At 45.8% G+C, this 18942-nt stretch overlaps 1 protein-coding gene across 1 annotated transcript in view; it reads right to left on the bottom strand.

Moving 5' to 3' along the window:
- The window catches only part of LOC120785637 (RNA binding protein fox-1 homolog 3-like), a 79005-nt gene extending 60851 nt beyond the window's left edge, over positions 1–18154 (bottom strand). The window contains exon 1 of the mRNA XM_040120514.1: positions 18065–18154. Within this exon, the coding sequence (XP_039976448.1) occupies positions 18065–18154 (90 nt within the window). The remainder of the gene's footprint in view (positions 1–18064) is intronic.
- Between the last annotated feature and the right edge of the window lie 788 nt (positions 18155–18942).

Here is an 18942-nt window from a genome sequence, read left to right as displayed (position 1 = left end):
ACATCAAGCACGATTCCTTCCTCATCACATCTAACACACTAATCGATGAGGGTAGAGCTTGCAAGGGAGCGGTAGTGATGACTAGAGCACCTTTACTGCTTACTTGAAGCATTTTGGCAGCGCAGAGTAAGGTGGGAAGATGGAACAAGTGCTCTCCACGGAGCCTGGGGCTCCCCGGGGCTGCAGCCCTCATCTCCACCTCCTCTCTTCGTTCCCTACTGCGGGACAACGAGATTACAGCAGCCCCCAGGGAGAGCCCAGCTCCCGGCAGGCACCAGAGTCCCCTGCTGGTTGCCTATATGAGAAAGAGAGCGCAATTCCAAATCCCTCTCATGTCCCCACACGGGTCGGCCTGATAAAGATTATGTCTCACTTTTAAATGAACAAAACAACACTCTCAAGCCATTAACCTCTAGTATAGTCTTGCACTGCATTTCTGGAAAACTGCGATGTGATTACTGGCTAACAGAGTCTGAGCAATGTGGCTACATGTGGTTCCAAAGCCCCTTAATGCTTCGAAATGTACAGAATGTTATGAGCTACAAGGTAAAATAGGACAATGTTGTCCCCGTGTAAAAGGGAAATTAACATAGTTTCACCTGGGTTTCAGCCACAACAAATAGCGTAGGACAGGAAGAAGTGTGGTGAGCAGCCGAGCGGCAAGAGGCCCGGACAAGGCCTATTATGACAGGAAGCTCAACTCATCAGCCATTCAGGGCGCTGTAAGAGGAGACATAAATCAATGGTGTGCCAATTATGACACCACACTGAGCCGTGTGAGTGCAGGGAATTAGCCGCACAAATCTCAGTATCAGGTTCAGTTAGATGGGCTGCTCTGGAGTGGGGAGGGAATGCCAAAGAAAAACCACAGGGAGCACAGAGAGGAGGCAGGGAAAAGACAAGAGACCAGGAGACCCAGGAAATGCTGAAATGTGAGGCAGCTCATTACAGTTGATAAGGAAATCAGCCAAATGCATTCCTGTTTATCTCTTTTGTTCTTTTTCAGCCCATAAAGTCATAGCATTCGTGGAAGGAAGGAAGCTGGAAAGGCCCTTCAAGCCCCATGATCAAGTCCTGACCGAACCAGCGATGAGGCAAAAGCATCTGAGGTAAAACTGGGAGACTGCAGTCACCACACATCAAGCGTGGTTCTTATATTTCATTCTCTCACACTGAAGCTTCTCTCTTAAGAACATCAAACCTCACATGACACCTCCCCCGCTACACACACCCTCACAGAGTGCAATCAAGCGGGTGTCTCGGCCAGTCTGGGGGAAGCTTGGAGCACAGGTTTGAAGCAGGCAGCAGCGGCGTTCAGCTGGGCCTGAACACGATGCCTCGACACCACTGAGCACGCAGCTGTATCCCAGAACTTAGATTCTGATTAAATGGAAACAGAACAGCCCATTAAAGTCATTAACATACATCTAGAGTATACATGGGGGGATGTGCACCAAAGGGTGTGCACGCACAGTAATGTAGCGCATATATTAAGGAAAGATCCGCAGATAGGACTTGAAAGAGCATATCTTGCAAAAGCTTATATATATTATTTATCACTCAGACATCAAAAAGGAGACTTTGTAATGACCTTTTTAATTCATATGCAAAGGTAATGCAGATTCTGAGACTGGAAATCCACCAAAAAGCACAAGAGGCTTTAGCATGACTATACTGGCCTGGAATGGCATGGTTTTCCATTTCACAGCTGCCTGTATGTTTAATTTAATGTCACACTGGATACGGTGCTGTTTTATCTCATAGGCTATCATGAAGCATAAATGCTTCTTTTAATGTCTGAGATTAAGATGTGGTAGTTATCTAGCTTGTGTGAAAAGAAGGGAAAAGATGTGAGAATAGAACAGAATGCGTGACTAATATGGGTATATTGAGTAAAAATTGGGCAAAAAAGTAGAACTCATTGACAAAATCCTTTAAAATAATTTCTGCAAAGCTAATGGAATTTAGTGTAGAGATATTTTTTTCCCCAAAATTTTATCAAATACATTTACTAAAGAAGACAAAGATATGAAGATAATGAAGCAAGAAACCAAATATTGCTAACTAACTTTTCTTTTGCAATATTTTAAAGAACTAATATCGCTCATCGAGTGTTTCAGTAGCACAAAAACAAGTATTAGCATACACTGATGTGTAGACTGGCTGTCCAAGATGTGTGATAGAGATGTGTCCGCTGCGTCTGATAAGTCATCGCCTCCAGATCTCACACATCTCGGAGCAGCGGGAGCCGGAGTGTCACTCTGGACTGAGAGCTATTTGATATCCCCGGCGAGCTGCTCAGGTCACACTCCTCGCCGGCGTGCGTGTTCAAGTCATCGAACATCAAGGTTTGTTGCCTGCAATCTCTGCTGATTTTGGATTCTGTTCGTTGGTTGATAAATCATGCTACTTAAAGTTTTAATTGTACGCTGACCTTGATGAAATGAATGGGCATCATTTATCAATTAGGAGTGCAATGGGGTGATGTAGGGAGAAAGCGTCTGCTGACAGAATTATTTTTCATCTCGTCTTTGGCTCGGTCGGCCTCCCTCTGTACTGTGCACCTTTAAAAGGGTTCTCGGGTTGAAACCATTTTCATCTTGTGCTGATGAGGTTTTTTTTTTTTTTTTTTTTTTATTATCATCATTATTATCATTACATTTTATCCCGCTCGTGAAATCCCTCCCCTCGGTACAATCCGCAGCTGTTTACCAAGTATAATTCAAAAGGAAAAAATAAAGAACGAAATGTAAAAAACTGAGAGAGAGCTGGTATGACCAGTCTAATCTGTGCGTGGGTGCTTCAGTATTCTTGCACGGTATGGCTTTTCATGACACAAACATCAAATCCCCAGAGAATACAGCTGCCGCGATGAGATGTGTTTTTATGAGGATTTAGGCTCCGGAAGAGAGATTTGAGTATTACCTATTGTTAAAAATGTGCAATGTTAGGAGAGCTGCAGCAGTGGAGGATGAGGATATTAAACAGGCCTGTTAATGTTTTACACAGTGTTGCTGATGCTCCCGTAGACCTGTAAAGTCTTGACAGTCACTCTTGGTGTTGAGTGGTACAGGAGGCTCTTACAGAAAGGTAGCAAGTGGGAGGCGCATGAAGGAAGATAATTCTGCTTTTCTGAGGGTTTTAAGGAGCTGCGCCCCCCCCCCCATCAGCCATTTCTTACTCAGAGCAGTCTAGCATTAAGAGGGACATCGTTTTTCATCCCTCACAAAAGGCTCAGTGAGCCCTGTCTTTAACTAGCTAACAACGGACCAGCCTAGCCTTTAGTTCTTCAGACATCTAAATGCTGGCGGCGTTCACTTTAGTCGGGCAATGGGAGAATCGGCTCGGGCCAGTTTTCTAACCTGGAGTGTAGTCCAGCAACGGACCCAGATAGACGTGGTGTGACCGAGAGCCAGAGAAGCCCAGTGCCGACCTTTTGAATGGTGGGCTGCCATTCTCAAACACCGGGCCCCAGATTGTCTTCGCCCTCAGCCAGATGAGAGAGCCTGCTCATGTGTGAACAGCCCTGACTGCCTGCATGGGCTCGCCAGATCCAAATGCCCTGCAGGTCTGAGGGAGCATTTTACAGCCTGTTTAACAGTAACTTCAAAAATCCTCCTGTCCCATTTTTTTCCACACAGAGATTTCTCAGACATCAGGCCTTGGTTGCTGATTGCCTCTGAACGTGGTGTTGATTAAAAAGTCAGCATTGTTCAGGCTTTCTTGTTTTCTCTTTCTTGTGGATCCTGGGAGTACAAACAGCTCGATAGGCTGCGTGTGAAAGTCTTCAGGCCTTGTGTCTGACGAGGGACCTATGGTGAGAGAGAAAGGGGCCTGCTTGCCCAGCTTTTGGAATCCAATAAAGTGCTTTATTCCAGGGCTGGGGCCTACGTGAGGCTAATCTTTGATCTGAACTGGAAGCTGAGGGCTCCGGAGTGGGCCACGCTGCCCGATTATTTATGGGAACTTCAAAGGTTCGCTGATCACACTTGTGTCTCTTATCTAGCAAGCGAGAAACAGCCACAACAACAAAAAGTGACTTTGCGAGGAGACTGGAAATTCAGAGCACGGAGAGAAAGGTGGGGATAAAGGCGTGAGCGTTTGAAATAGAAGGGGGGGGGGTTTCTGCTGGGGCCCTGTTGGGAGATTTCCAGATTAGAAGTGATCAGTGATCATCATGTATATGGGTCATCTGCCTGGGAATGTGCCTCTGACTCCGTCCGAGAGACAATCGGACATGAGGAGGATAAGTTTTGCTCCTCCTTCCTCTCCATTCTCATGGAGGAGAGGCCGCCAATGTCAGGAAACCCCGCTCTCATCTGTTCCTCAATCCCTTTTTTTGCCCCCCCTCCCTGCCTCTCGCCGTCTCCCTCACGTCCACTCTGGCTCCCCTCTCCAGCCTTCCTTCCACTATCACCACCGCCACCTCCACATCACATCAGAAATGTGACTGGCCTCAAACTGCTGACTTGCTCACAGTCCATTGAGTTTCCTCTCCTTATCAAATTACAGCCACCTCAATAACCCACTCACTGCAGCACGCCGGAAGAAATGAGGTTTTCTCCACCGCCCGCCCCTGGCACTGCACTCTTTCCCTCGCTTTTTTCTTCTCTCACATTTTTCTTTCAAAAACAGCAGACGGGGGAAAAAAGGGAGGTTGTAATAGGACGGTAGCGGCTGATGTGAATGTTGGCGTGTATTTTCGAGTGGGCATAAGATTGCAATGTTACATGCGCGAGTGGGGCAGAGATAGCCCATCGGCTGCACATTGCTGATTCGCAGACACGGGCCGATGTCCAGATGGCAGCCGCCTTCCGGGAGAGTGTTTTTTACTTCCACCCCAACAACTGCTCTGTTGCAGCAGCCCACCAAGACCCCAGTAGCCTCCTAGCATCAGCCATCCTGGGTCGCTTCTCCTCTCTGAGCCACCGGTCGTCATAAAACGGGCCGCCGTATCACTCTGCATCCCCCATCACCTTCCTTCCTTGCAACGCCGAAAAGAGAACTACCACTATGTCACGGTGGAGAAAATGACACAGTCCCGTCACATGTTATATACCTGCAATGAGAAAGCTTTGGGGAGCCTACAAAACAGACCATGCAAGGTCATCTGTCTCATTTTGTGAGCGAAGCTGCAGTTATTACAAAGTCAAAATGAAAAGCCTCATCCCCAGGTCAGCTGTCTGACAGTTGATGGATGTCATTTAACCTTCCCATCAGCTGGTTACTGGTTTAGACACCAAAGTAAATAAGGCTAAGGGAGGAAAGTTGAAAACACCTCTCCAGGCCTGGGTCCATTTTCTCCTGATATGAAATAGTCGCCTTCACAGAGTAATTGATTATTTTTTAACGTGAGCAGCATTGATGTTTTTTGAGGTCGTAATTGCCCCTGCGTTAATGAATGCAAATGAGAGTTCGGGATAAATTTACAGGAACTCCCTTTAACCACCCCCCCAAACACACACAGACACGCACACACACACACACACACACACACACACACACACACACACGCAAACTACTCCTCCAGTGTGAATTAACATCAATATTTATCTTTGTTCTATTATCCAATTCTTACCTCATTCACATGCTAATTGCTACAATTACCATTAAATAAGGGCCCCGGTTCAGAGGAAATAACCTGCTGCTGAGCACTCGAATCACTGACTCGTCACCTGTGTGCACACGGTGCAAACACACACACACCTACACAGATACAATGACAGAGGACAGAAGAAAGAGACGGCATGTGAACATCTGCCTTGTGGTGGATTCTTAAATCCCACAACACCCAACAAAAATACAACGCAACCACGAGTTTATAGATATTTTTGGAAACCTGTCCTGTCCGTGGCATCTTGGTTAGTTCTCTGACACGAGAAGACAGCAACAATAATTGATCGGAGGAGTAGCCCGAATTGAGAATGAATGCTCATGTATAATGATTGGAAGAAACCCGGGGATGGTTAACATGAAAGCCCAGCCGAGTGCCAGCCCCAGTTACCTGCAGAGCCGCAGTCGACGCGCTCTTCCTTCACCTGTTTTATTGGAGACGACGCCGGCGTGTCAGTGACAGCGAATGTCCAAGCTGAGTGGGAGTGGATTAGATTAACTCCCCTGTGAAAGAGCCTTGTCTGCTTCCATTGTGCATCCTGTCTAGTTAAAACGACACAGGTATGCCACGGCAATAAGCAGGTGCGCTGACAACAGAGTCGTGTTGGGAATACTGGCACTGATTGGAAAACCTATAGAGCATTCTTCAAACACAAACACATGCCTGACATACAACTTCTAGCCCCGTGAGTAACCGTCTTACATGAAAATCAAGCGAGTGAGTCTTCGGGGCCGCTCGGGTACAAACTGTACTGCACTGCGCCCCCCCGGACTACGTTTGGTCCCCTTGGTGGGCGTTTCTCTCTCCAAAGACATCCATTTTGTAAATCGCCACGGTGGAAAACCATTGCGAAGGTGTTATTGAAAAAGGCCTTGCCAGGAGTAGAGGCCAGAGATACTGCCGCAACCATAATAAAGGCCCAAAAACTTAACTGATAGAGACACGGAGCCTGGTACTAACTGAGTTGTAAACTTCTCCCAGGGCTGCAGTCATGCTCCGCTCTTCCAATCAGCCTGTAACGTGGAGAGTGAATTCAGACCTTGTCAAGAAAAACAAAAAAAATAAATAAATAAAAAGAGAGCGAGACATGATACACGGAAAGAGAACGCGAACAATGCAAACTAAATAAGTAAAAAAAATAAGCAAAGGAAATCCAATTCTCCTCTCAGGAGCAATATCAATGCCTTTGAAACTTTCTGAGAAAGAAACCCAAACTCTTTACTTTTGTAATGAATGGAGAAAAAAACGACTTTAGCGACCGATCTAAGGATGCCTCCTTGGTTTCTTTGGGGCGTAAGAAAGGTTTCCTAGTTCAGTACGTACAGGGCGCAAACCTCCCTCAAACCGAAATACGCATCAAGAATGATTACTGATGTCAGAGCCGCCATCTTGCCTTTTGGCCTGGCCTCACGCTCGTGCAGCGCAATCAAGGGGGAGCTGATGACCTTTGCTGATGGCAGAATACCTTATTGCGAAGGCCTCTCAGTCATAAAGTAGTAGACACGACGTGCAAGATCTATTAGTTTGCTCTTTTCTCCGCAATAATCCTGACAGAACAAATAATATTCAGGCACATTCCGAGCAAAAAATAAAGGGTGAAAAAAATTATCATAATCATTCAAAGTGATGCTTGGGAATGAACAGAACGAATGTGAAAATAAATTCAGTTTCGATAAATCGACTGCACTTGCGGGGCTGAAGTGAATGGAGGCTGTGGAGTGGATGGATACCATGAAGCACCGTCGGTCTTACGCACACAAACCTCCCTCGTAAATTATCTTGAGCAATGTAGAATTTATGAGGCAGAGATATCTCACTGCCGGCCTATCATTTCCATGGCTCTGTCACCGTAATTCTCTCCAAAACTGCCCAAACCCATAGATAAAAACGGACACTGCAGCTAGAGATGAAAAAGCGAGAAAGGGCGAAAAGGGACAGTAAGTGAAATAAGTGAGTCTGGGCGAGGAGGACGTGGTCTTTTTCTGACTCAAGTGCCCACTACATCTGGGTAAAAGCGACCAGGAAGTATGCAAAAACAGAGTAAAGGAGAGGACAAGTGTGACAATTAGAATATGCTCTGTTTACGTTGCGTGAAATCAAGTGTCGGGGGAATTTGGTGAATTGGAAAATGAGTCAAATTGCCAGGCATATGTTGCTTACACCTTCACCCCAGCTGGCGCGGCTCCTCCGCTCAACAATAGCTTTTACCTTTTGAAATATGTTTGTTTCTCTGTGTCAGTGGGAGTGTACGTGAGTGTGTGTGAAGAGATTTGGGGGAGCTTTTAGAGTGCTATCATAGAGTAGGTGGAGGACGGTGGAGTGTATCAGAGAGGGCAGTCTGCACATGCTGGCCTGTGAGATTGGATTCTCACCCATGAAATGTAAGCACACAGAAAAACGCTCTGCAGCAACAACCTCCAATTTACACAGCAATTTTCCACTCGCTTGCGACGGAACTAAATCGCATTTGTCTCCCTGCCGTTGATACCACAGTGCCCTAGAATTTCATTCATATCCAGTTAATTAGCACTTCCTCGCCCGGCACCAGAAAGAGCAATCATTGGACAAAATGTGCAGAGTAATTTATTACAGTTTATTACAGTTCATTGAGGAAGCCAGAATGTGTTGGATATTAGAATGATTACTTGTGTTTGCGCTGATAGCAGTCTGTGTGACGGGAAGAAAAAGAAAAGAAAAAAAAAGAAGTTATTTACCAAAAACAGCTGGACGGATAAATTAGGCCCTTTCTCTACATGACAGTATCTCCTCCGACTGCGCTGTTTCAACATTTCTGGGTGAAAAGCTACGTCTCTCAAGCTTCACTCCATCCTTTGAAAACGTTAATTGCTATTCATTACTCGCTATTGCTGAATGATAACAATGTTGGAGTTACAATTCTAAGTCATTAAATTAGAAGGAAGGGGATGAATAGGAGGAGTGGGCAATGGAAAACCCTCATCCCTGTTGAGCCTTCACAGTTTCTTACGGTTTAAAGGGCCGCCTCACCCAAATTGGGAACAAACGGCTAATTTTCTCACTTACCTCTGGTGGTATCTAACCACGCAGATAGTTTTGGTTGGATTTGCCGGGAGGCTTTCGGATTTTTGCCTGCCCCCACGCACAGTGATGGTGAAAGGAATATCAGTTGTGGTAATCAACCGAAAATGAAAACCTCGCCAGCAACGTCTTCCCAGAAACGACGTCCTCGTCGTCCTCGACTATACCTTCAGCAGAAAGTGGTTCCTCTGAAATCTGTTCACATCGAGGAACCACGAATGAAATTCTATTCCCCTTCCTTGTACTGTCTTGGGGGCAGAAATCTCAGAGACTTATATCTCAAAACCTGGGAAAACTAAAGCAAAAATATCTGCAAGGATAGTCTCCATGTCTCTGGAGATCTAGGCTTATACAGTGCTAAATGTTTTTGCCGAATATGTTTTTGGGGAAACACCAGCAAAGTTTTAGTTAGTTGTTTCTTTTTTTTTTTTGTCCCCCGGTCCAGTGTCGTGTGATTGGACTTGCTCTGGATTTGATGGCTGGCGCACAAGGCCAGCGGCTCGCGTCCCTGCGCTACCTGCGCTTTGGTCGCCAGGAGCGGATCCTGAAGTAAAACATATTAAATGGGCTGTCGGTGAACGTTCTACACAAACATTTTTTGCAAATATGTTGATTAAAAATGTTTCTTCATTACACTGATAGAGAATTTAATCAGCGCAACATAGTGTTTCTTTCAAAACATTTTCGCCGTTCCAATTACGTAAAATAGGAACATAAATTTTTAGGAGACAGGGTTGATGGCAAGATACCACCAGAGCTAAGTGAAGAAATATGTGATTTCTTTTAACCTGTATTTATTTTTATGAAATGAAATTACATTTTTATGTACTTATTCATGTCCTTTTCTTTTTTTTGTTTGTTTTTTGGATGAACCCAGTTCTTTAAGACTGAATATCATCAACCTGACAACTGGCGCCGATCCTGCCTCCCGGACCCCCCATCATCCCTAATGCAGCACTCACCCAGCAGCTGCAGCAGCGGGCGGCAGACATAAACACATTCATGTACGGCTGTGTGCACCACCGATCTCCTCCTCTAACACACACAAAACACGCTCCTTCGTGAACTGGCCACGCCTGCATCTGTCTCTACGCAAACACACACACACACACACACACACACACACACACACACACACGAGCCTGCGGAGGCTGTAATCTGTAATTTGTAAGTTCCATTTGTTTTTAACACACACCAAAGCAGTGGTCCTGTGGGACCTAATAAAACCTCATAAGCACATGGAGAGGAAGCCTGAGGCGCTGCTCTTTCCCACAGATCTCACCTTGATAGATGATTTTAGAAAAACACAGAGGCGTGCTCCACTAACAAAGTGCTGCGAGAAAAAGCAGTGATATTTAGACTCTCCGTCTGAGGAGAGGAAAAGTGAGGAGGAAGGAGATGAGGAGGAGGAGGAGGAGGAGGGCTCTGATTTGGGATAAATTACATGAGCTTCTCTCCTTTCTTACTGATTACCCAAAGAGAAGCAGAGTAATCAGTGGGATACCTATTTGGTTGCCTGCGAGGAAAGAGGATAAAGTCTGAGCTTTTCCTGTTTTTTTTCCTCTCCTGCTGTTTCGTGCAGTGCAGAGCTGAGATTAACTAAAACGAAGGCCCCAGTTTTTATTTTGAACTCCATCCCATATTCATTTGTTTCGCAGCGTTAAAGGGACTGGCCGGTGGAGATGTGCTGGGAATCACGGACATTACTTTATATTACTTTAGGCCTCTAAAAACGAACGTGCCGTAACTGGCAATTTCGGACCCCACCTATGCAATATAGAAATAAAAATAAAAATAAAAGGGCTCATTTAATTTGGAGAAACAAAAACAATGATGAATCTGCCCGGGTGGAGGTCATCTCCTCTCTGCGCCACTTCTCCTCTTGGTTTCATTTCAGAATACCTGTAGACTTTTTCAAGGAGAACTTGAAATCAATTTCAAGCCCCATTTAATTTTATACACCCGTACATGCTGACCCACAACAGCATAGTACAAATATTGATCTTCTTTAGCAGGTGACCCAGCGTGCCTCTTAGTAGTCAAACACTATGTACAGTTGCATCCTTTAAGAATGAAATCAACGAGGGGAAAAAATGAATTTCTTAGGCCTGTTTGATAAGAGAAAATCTTTTCTTCGAACTTGGTTCCCCCGCAACACGCCTGCTGCTCTGATAAAGACGGATAATGACCTTTTGAAAAACAAAATTTCAGTGTTTGCCTGGAGATGCATTTGTCAGCAGCAGCAGCAGCAGCAGCAGCAGCAGCAGCAGCAGCCTGTCTTCTGGTGGTTGGGGAAACAGGCTTGCAGAGGCGCAAGAAGGAAGCGGTAATAATGCTTTGCTGTTCACCACTGCCATTAAGCCGCTGGTGATAAAAAGGTGCAGTGCTTTTAATGGCTTGTGATAGCTTTTTTTTTTTTTTTTTTTTTTTTTTTGGCTTTCACTTGTGCGGCCAGTCTGTTAACTCAGCACACAGGGTAATACGTCTCATTTGAGAGGATCCTGCCGAGAGGAGAATGCTTGAAGGACAGTATGAGAGTGACACTACATTATAAACATAATAATCACAGCTGGCTAAGATACTGCAGTAAAGAAATAATTGGACTCAAGCTGGTCTGGCTGCTTAAGCATTTTAATGTGCCATTTGCAGAAATAGAAAACCTCAGGACAGATTATATTCTCAGGGGGGGAAAAAAAGGCTACAAACGTTCTCCACTGTGAGGTTATTCTCCCGTCCTTATCCTCCTGTAACAGTATGCATGCGTGTGTGTGTGTGTGTGTGTGATGTATTGAGAGCTCCCGCAGTGCAAAGACAGGGAGGTGTTGTGTCATACGTCTTGTCTTTCTCCCCCTCGCCGGTGCAACTCGCTCGCGGTCTCCGTTTGGCCTAAAGGAGCACTCAAGCGAACCAGCAGCGGAGATTTCAAAACCAAGTGGACATTCCCGAGATGGATTAAACGGCCTGGGCGGGAAATAAGGCCACCGCAATGCAGAACTGACAGCAGTGAGCGTCAATAGCCCACTGTGACCAGCGGTCTTCGTCTGAACCTTTGCATCTTTGTGAGGTAGCCCATCAAATCACAGATTAGTAGGGATATCCAAGCTCAACCTTTTTTTTTTAGTACCGATCAAAAATGCATTTGATAAACTGTTAAGTACAGGAAACTGGCATCAAATATCTTGTCAGATCTGAAATCCTGTTGACCAGGTTTAGATTATTTTACCTAAGCAAAGGTCTAATACGGCTGCTTGTGTTTGGACAGCATTGAACATCTTTTGTTGAATTAAAAAAAAAAAAAAGGGGTTTAATAGAAAAATGTTTTTTTACTTTCTGAAAAATAATTTATCAAAAAGTCTCATCTCAGCACTGAAACGCAGGCACTGCATCACCGACACTAACAGAGGATTTCAGATTAGCAGGTAACACGGAAAGTATTTCCAGCGGTTTCATATTTCCTCCGTTCTGTGTGATCAGCAGCAGTAAATGTTTAACTCTGATGTTAATTAAAAGCTTCATTAGAGATTTGCCACCCTTGAAAAAAAAAAAAAAAGTTGGTAATTATTGTGAGGTGAGGACATCTGCAACTGCAGCTTTGTTTTCCAGAAGTGGAGTATATTAGCATCAGCAGCACCGGGAATGCTAATTCACTGAGTCTATAGGTCCAGAATATAGACAGGAGCACTCCAGGCTAACGCTCAACATTAATGACTGGAGGATGTTTAGCATTATTGGCAAAATGTAAATACACATTTATCGATGCACTGCATAGCACTGTGAATGCAAAGCCCTGCAAGCATCCACCTACAGATGACAAGAATTCCTCACTGGGAGACAGATACGTATAAATATGTAGGCTCAAATATGTACACTCACATTAAAAATACAGCCAGAGACCCAAAGGAAAACCTTTGTTGGTGAGTAAATCTATTGCACTGTTTGTGCCATTCTTCTATACAGGGAACAAATTTAATTTTGTTCCATTTACAAAGGTCTAGTGGAGTAAGACGGTGGGTAGCCTTAAGAAAAAAAAAAACCACACAAGTCAGCCTGACTGTGAAGTCTCTGTGAAGAACAAGGCAGCACTCGCTCACACACCAAATGAAATTTCAAAATAAACGACTGAGCTGTGATTTACAATTCTCCTCGGGGGCAGAGAAAAGTGAGAAAACATTTCAATCAGTCCCTCCGCCTTTGTTATGCTGCTATGAATCAGCTGTTTAAGGGACAAAACAGCTGAAAGGCGGCAACAGAAAGACTCTGAATGATTTCACACCAAAACATAGAACATATTGAGAGGTATATTCCAGAGCCCATGAAATTGAGTTTTTTTTGATTTGTGCCTGATTGAATCTGAGCGAATTGTGCTCAAATAAATTGCCAACACAACAGAGAAAAATCGGATAGCTTGTGAAAATGGATGCAACAAATGCCTAAATCATAAGATCTGAGTTTGACTTGCAAGTGGTTAAAGTACGAGCCTGGGGTTTTTCTATAGTCCTCCTATTGTTAACAGCTCTCCCGAAAGACCAAAACCAACAACGTGTTCGTCCGTCACTCGGGGCTTTTTGAATTCCTCCCCCTTTCTGATGCTCTCTGCCCTAAGTTCATCGGCTCGGAATGAGAAAAGAAACCTTTGAAAACGACCCACATTTCCATAGCTTCATTTTTGAAAAGGCTCAGTAATTTCCTCAAACAGTTGGGGGCTGCAGTCTGTAGACAATTTGACTCAAACCTGAGGAAACCGTGCGTTTGTTGGGGACTTTTTTAGATGCAGATCACTACACATCTGGTGCCGTAGTGAGTATTTCCTGCAGCGGGGCAGTGGGATTGGGACCGACTCAAAATGAATTACAGTAACCATGTTTATGGTAATGAAGGAGCGTGTCACCCAGTGCAACAGTGTGGCTCGCTGATGTGTTTTTAATAGTTTTCGGACAACGATGGAGCATCTAGGGCTCAGAGGAATCAGATTTATCAGGCTTTGGATTCACAAACAATATTTGTGATAGGATCCGTTGTTAGTTCTGGTCATTTCATGGAATTTTATGAAAATAGCAGAAATATGGACGATCACCAGCCTTCTCCTTTAAAGATGGTGGGAAGATATGAGATATATAGTAAGAGTCTAATAGCGGATCGAAAACGAACCAACTAGTGTGTGTTAACCCTTTTCCTGAGAGGTCAGGACGGAGGTGGCGTGGTGGGGGCGGTGGTCTCTCTGAGCCCCATTTGAAGCCCAGCGAGGCCGTGGCTCATTTCTCAAACTCATCTCCAATGCACCCACACGGGCCTAACGAGAGCCCATGTAGGGACAAAAACCTATTAGGCCTCCCCAGTTACAGACAGCATCTCCATTTACAGCTGTCAATAGTACAGCTTGGCCTACAATAATTATCCCCCAGGAAAGAGCCGTCTCTGCGCGGTTCGCATTAGTCCGTCCCCGCGAGACCGCCAACCTGAATCCTTCGATATCTAAAGTCCCCGTGAATAGTGGCGCTTTGGGAGGCAGGATCAAGGCCTGAACCGAGGGGGAAGTGTGTCACGAGTATTCCCAGTCCTCTCCTCTCTGCATCCCTCGCCTTTAACCAGATGTATCGGCGTGCGTGCGAGGAGGGAGGGAGTCGGCTCCAGCACAGTCGTAGTAGGAATAAGAGGAGGAGGAGGAGGCCGCTGAAACCAGAGAGCCCGGGCAATTCCTCCCAGGATCCGCCGACATAAAAAGGATCGCCTCCTCTAGGTGACCTAACCATTTAGAATGATACCGAAGCCGTGTACAGTTGAGGGGGGAATTCAAAACAGCCTGACCAAAGAAGCCACAAAAAAGAAATCAATAGATGCACCAATAACAATAGACATCAGCGCGGTGGAATGCCATGATAGAAAATCCAATTACAAATCAAAGGAAGGCAATTTTAGAAAAAGGGGAGATCTCCGGATAAGTCTGAGGCAAAGACAGAGAGAGAGATATGACACCAAGACAATAACAACTGCTGCTTTTTCCTCTTTAGACATAAGTAACACCCTGCTTCTCGCCCAACAGCATCGTCTTAGATAATAGAGTTACATTTACGAGCGTTGCCATATGCCCACCCAGTGGCTGGTAAATAGAAAATCCATGCGATGCCATGTTTTTATGGTTCTGAAGACAGCCACTAACTACCATGAGCAAACCTGAGCTACCCCGTCAGCTTCGGCTTGTACCATAAATATATTTATACTTTAATACAGGCCCTACAGCGGTGAGCATTGCATCCTTTAAAAGCCTCCCCGCACCGTAATTCATAACTCCTTCAATATCCAGAGCCATAACTCACGAAATGAGCCGCCACGATACAAATTGACGGCGGAAGAAGTGACATCATCCTGCGGAAGGATGAAGCCGGCACCCCGTGCGGTGGAGAAAACTCTCCCCCTGTCGCGGGGAGGAACGGCCCCTTCAGCGGCCGTGCGATACCGCCACTTTTTTGTAATCAGAAGCCCACAGTTCTCCCACCACGCCGCAGGGAGTCTCTCCTTGTGTTAATGAAAACAAACATTTAGCCGGGATTTATACGCACCGCAGCTGACTACAAAGAGCATCAAAGCAAACTGCCTGAGAACACACACCCAAACACTGCTGCACACAAATAAAGGCAAGGTATGCTTTGCTAATCTTTTATGTAATAAACTCCTGTCTTCCTGTGATATCATGCGGCGCCATGTTCACACATAATAAGCAAAGCTGTTCGGAGCCCAACTTAATACAGTGTCTTATTTGAAATGCAAACAAACTGTGAGGCAGAGGCTATCACCTCAATCTATTCCCCTTCTGTTCTCTGGCTGTCATCTCACACGAGCCGACGCTGCAGCCCTGCACTGTGGCGAGGGGGAGAAAGGAGGAGAGAGGCGGCGGTGCGGGGGGAGGCGGGGAACGCGGCCAGCGTCCTAGGAAGGATGGTTGATGTGGGAGAAAAAGGGAGGGTGGGGGAAAGACGCCGGCCTCGGTGTGATTCAGAGGGTTGTTTCCCCTCACGGCACTGCAGGGCGAGGATTTACCGCAAAGAGGAGAAAAAAAAAAGAAAAAAGAAAAGTCGAAAAGAAAAAGAACAAAAGCTGCTGATGCATTGAAGGAATTTGAAACAGAAAGGGGTGTTTCTTGAAAATAGCAAACAGGAAGTTTCAATTTCAGCTGTGTCTTGGACTTTTAACAGGAACCTACTGTGGACGTAAACACACACACGTGGCCGGGTGCGCGCACACACACACAGTCGAGAGGCTTACTGGCCGTCCAAAGGATTTGGATGTAACGGGAACGTAGGCAGGTAAACCCACCTAAACTCAGTTTACTCACATCTTACTTGGGGAACGGAGCTCAGAGAGCTTTTCACAACTTCACATATGAAAGGCAGCAGTCGTGAAAATACAAACTATCAAAATGGTACAGATATGAAGATGATTCTGATTAAATGAAACCAGTCTGGAAAAAAAAGGTTTCTTCATCACATTTGCAGATCATCGACCTGAGGCCATAGATTATCCTCGTTTTAGTCGCCTCCGCACACACAAAGCCAGAATTCAATTTTACTCTCCCAGTTTCCTTAGCATGAAAATAGAGGATGGGAACTGCGTGTGGCTGGAACCTGCTCCACATGCGTCACCCCATCCCTGGCCGGCCGGTGGGGTTTGCCCGCTCTGGACAGATGGGTGGGAGGGGGTGAGGGCCATTACCATGATGGTGGGGGAGAGGGGGGAGGAGCAGGATTCAAAATGAGAGAGCAGGAGTTTCTGTTCTGAGCAGCCTCACTGTTATTTCCCCCCCATCACTGCAGCAAGACACACTATTTACTGCAACACATGCTGCCGGTAGTAAAAACCGAATTGGACGCTCGCCCCCCCCCCCGCCACCACCCGCCCAGCCCCCATCATCCCAGCACTAACAGCACTCCCGTCCCCAACTCGCCGAATTAAAACATGTGAATAATTCAGCAGCTAGACAGGCACACGGTCTCTTAAGAGTCACCTTGTTGTTGATTTTTCACCTCCCTTCAGAAAATTGCAGTCTTCAGGTTTCACAAAACAAGGGGATCAGTGACGGAATCAATTTCCAAAGGAGGAGGGAAAAAAAAAAAAAAAAAAAACCCAAAAAAATCAATGTTAATTTGCAGAGATATGTAATTATTCAAAGGGTTGTCAATTGGTCGTGATTACCATTAGAAAAATGAACGGGTGTAGAAACGCTGTAGAGCTCACGAGCTCCATTTATTAATAAATGAGGAAGTTGTGGTGTAATTTTACAAGTCTGAATGCAGCGTGTAATTCGTTTTATTCCTAAACCATTTTAGCCTGTAAAACATTCTTAAAATCAAGGGGATATTGGGACAAGGATGCGCCTGAAAAAAACAAAAAAAAAACAAACACGACGAATAGAGATGAGATGAGCAAGAAATTGAAATTCATCACTTAATATTTCAGAGACAGTTTTATATTTGTTTTCACATCACAGACGTAAAATGCCGTCAAACTGGAGCTCAGCACAGATATAGGTCTTAACGCGATTTAAATACCAGGATTGTGGCCTCATATAATGACTAATTCGTGTATTAATCCTGAAGGCCTCGCAGCTCCAACTTCCAGATTGTAGGGGTTGAAACGGAAATGAAATGAAGAAAGAAGAAGAAAGAAATAATCTGGAATCCGGTTCGTAAATGTTGAGCAGATCTAGGCCGGGGTCAGATTAGGTAACACCATCAGAATTTAGACGCCGCACACCAGTACAAAATGTAGATAAATGAGCTGTTTCTGCATCATTTTGAACAAGCAGCTAAAAAAAAAAAGGCTGGCATCCTTTTTGCATTCAGAAAGCGATGAGATGAAGAAGCAATTTCTTAGAAGTCTTTCATTTTAAAAAGCCACCTAACTGGAAACTATCCTTATCTCTGCAGCAGAGAAGTGATGGGAAGTGTGAGCACAACAAACTGACCGAGAAAAATATTTCCAAGCACAATGAGTCATGAGGCAACTGATGTACACAAACACTGCGTGGTCCCACGTCACGGTAATTGACAATTCACTGCTTTAATTTCATTCGGGGGGGGGGGGGGCGGGAAACGAGGAGAGAGGACAAGAGGAAATGAATAACAGGACAGTTGAGAGGATAAATTAAACACACACACACACACACACAACCCCACCTCATGTCCCCCTTTCCCCTCCACAAAGGCAGGGTGAGGGTCAAGGGTGAGGGTGGGTGAAAGTACCCAGGGTAACGGCACAAAGCGAGCGCGATGCTATCACGTGCCGTCGAGGAGCGCACGGAGGAATGAGAGGCATGGATGGAGAGCGAGCGAGAGGGGAGGGAGAGAGGGAGAGAGGGAGAGAGCCGGGGCGACGAAAGCGAGCTCCCTTCAGTCTTACCTCGGGCAGGTAGAGGAAGGCAGGGGGACACTGGAGCGAGTGAGGTAGCATCCCGGAGCCGGAGAGCAGCAGGCAGCCGGAGTTGGCCATGGAGCTCAGCGTGGGGTGACGGGACGCTTTGCGCATTTAGCAGGGAGATCCTTTCGCTCTACTCTCTTTCTTCCTCTCTCTCTCTCTGGCTCGCTGGCTCCCACTCTTTCTCTCTCTCTCTTTGGATCCCTTCCTTTTTTTCTGCCTCCTCCTGCCTTTTAAATTCCCCCTTGCTTTGCTGGCTTTTGTGTCTCTATTGAAGATGTAGCAGGAAGGCGAGCAGCGCGCAGACAATGTGCATGTTCCACCTTTATCACTATAGCACTCTCTCTCTCTCTCTCTCTCCTCTCTCTCTCTCTCTCTCTCTCTCTCTCACTATCCCTGGCGCGACTCTGTTTACTTTGAGCGCGATAAAAGCCAACATAAGCATTCAGACACAGAAGGGGAGGTTCTGTGCAAGCCGAGGAGGAGGAGGAGGAGGAGGAGGAGGGGGAGGAGGAGGAGGAGTTGTAGAGCCAGGGTTGGGTAGGTTGGGGTGGGGGTATAAAAAAGGTGGTGGTAGCATTTGGGGGCGGGTGGGTTACTGAAGTCCCCAGTGGATTCATACATCAAACGGGGCGGCTGAATAACAGAGGGGATGTGAATGACATTAGAACAGCTGATCCTGGGCATTAGCACCTCCTGGGACACTGCATGCTGCCTTTTAATTGCGGCCCCCCCACCCCGCAAACACATACATAAACACACACACACACACACACCTTTGGTGGCCAGCACCACCTCACTCCCCTCCGCCTGTGTGTGCGCACTCAAGGACACACTCTGTACAGCATGTGTAGCAGACATAT

Source organism: Xiphias gladius, chromosome 3 (assembly GCF_016859285.1).
Source record: "Xiphias gladius isolate SHS-SW01 ecotype Sanya breed wild chromosome 3, ASM1685928v1, whole genome shotgun sequence".
NCBI lineage: Eukaryota > Metazoa > Chordata > Actinopteri > Istiophoriformes > Xiphiidae > Xiphias > Xiphias gladius.
The sequence above is the reverse complement of the archived record's forward strand: the minus strand, read 5'-3'. Positions and strand labels throughout refer to the sequence as shown.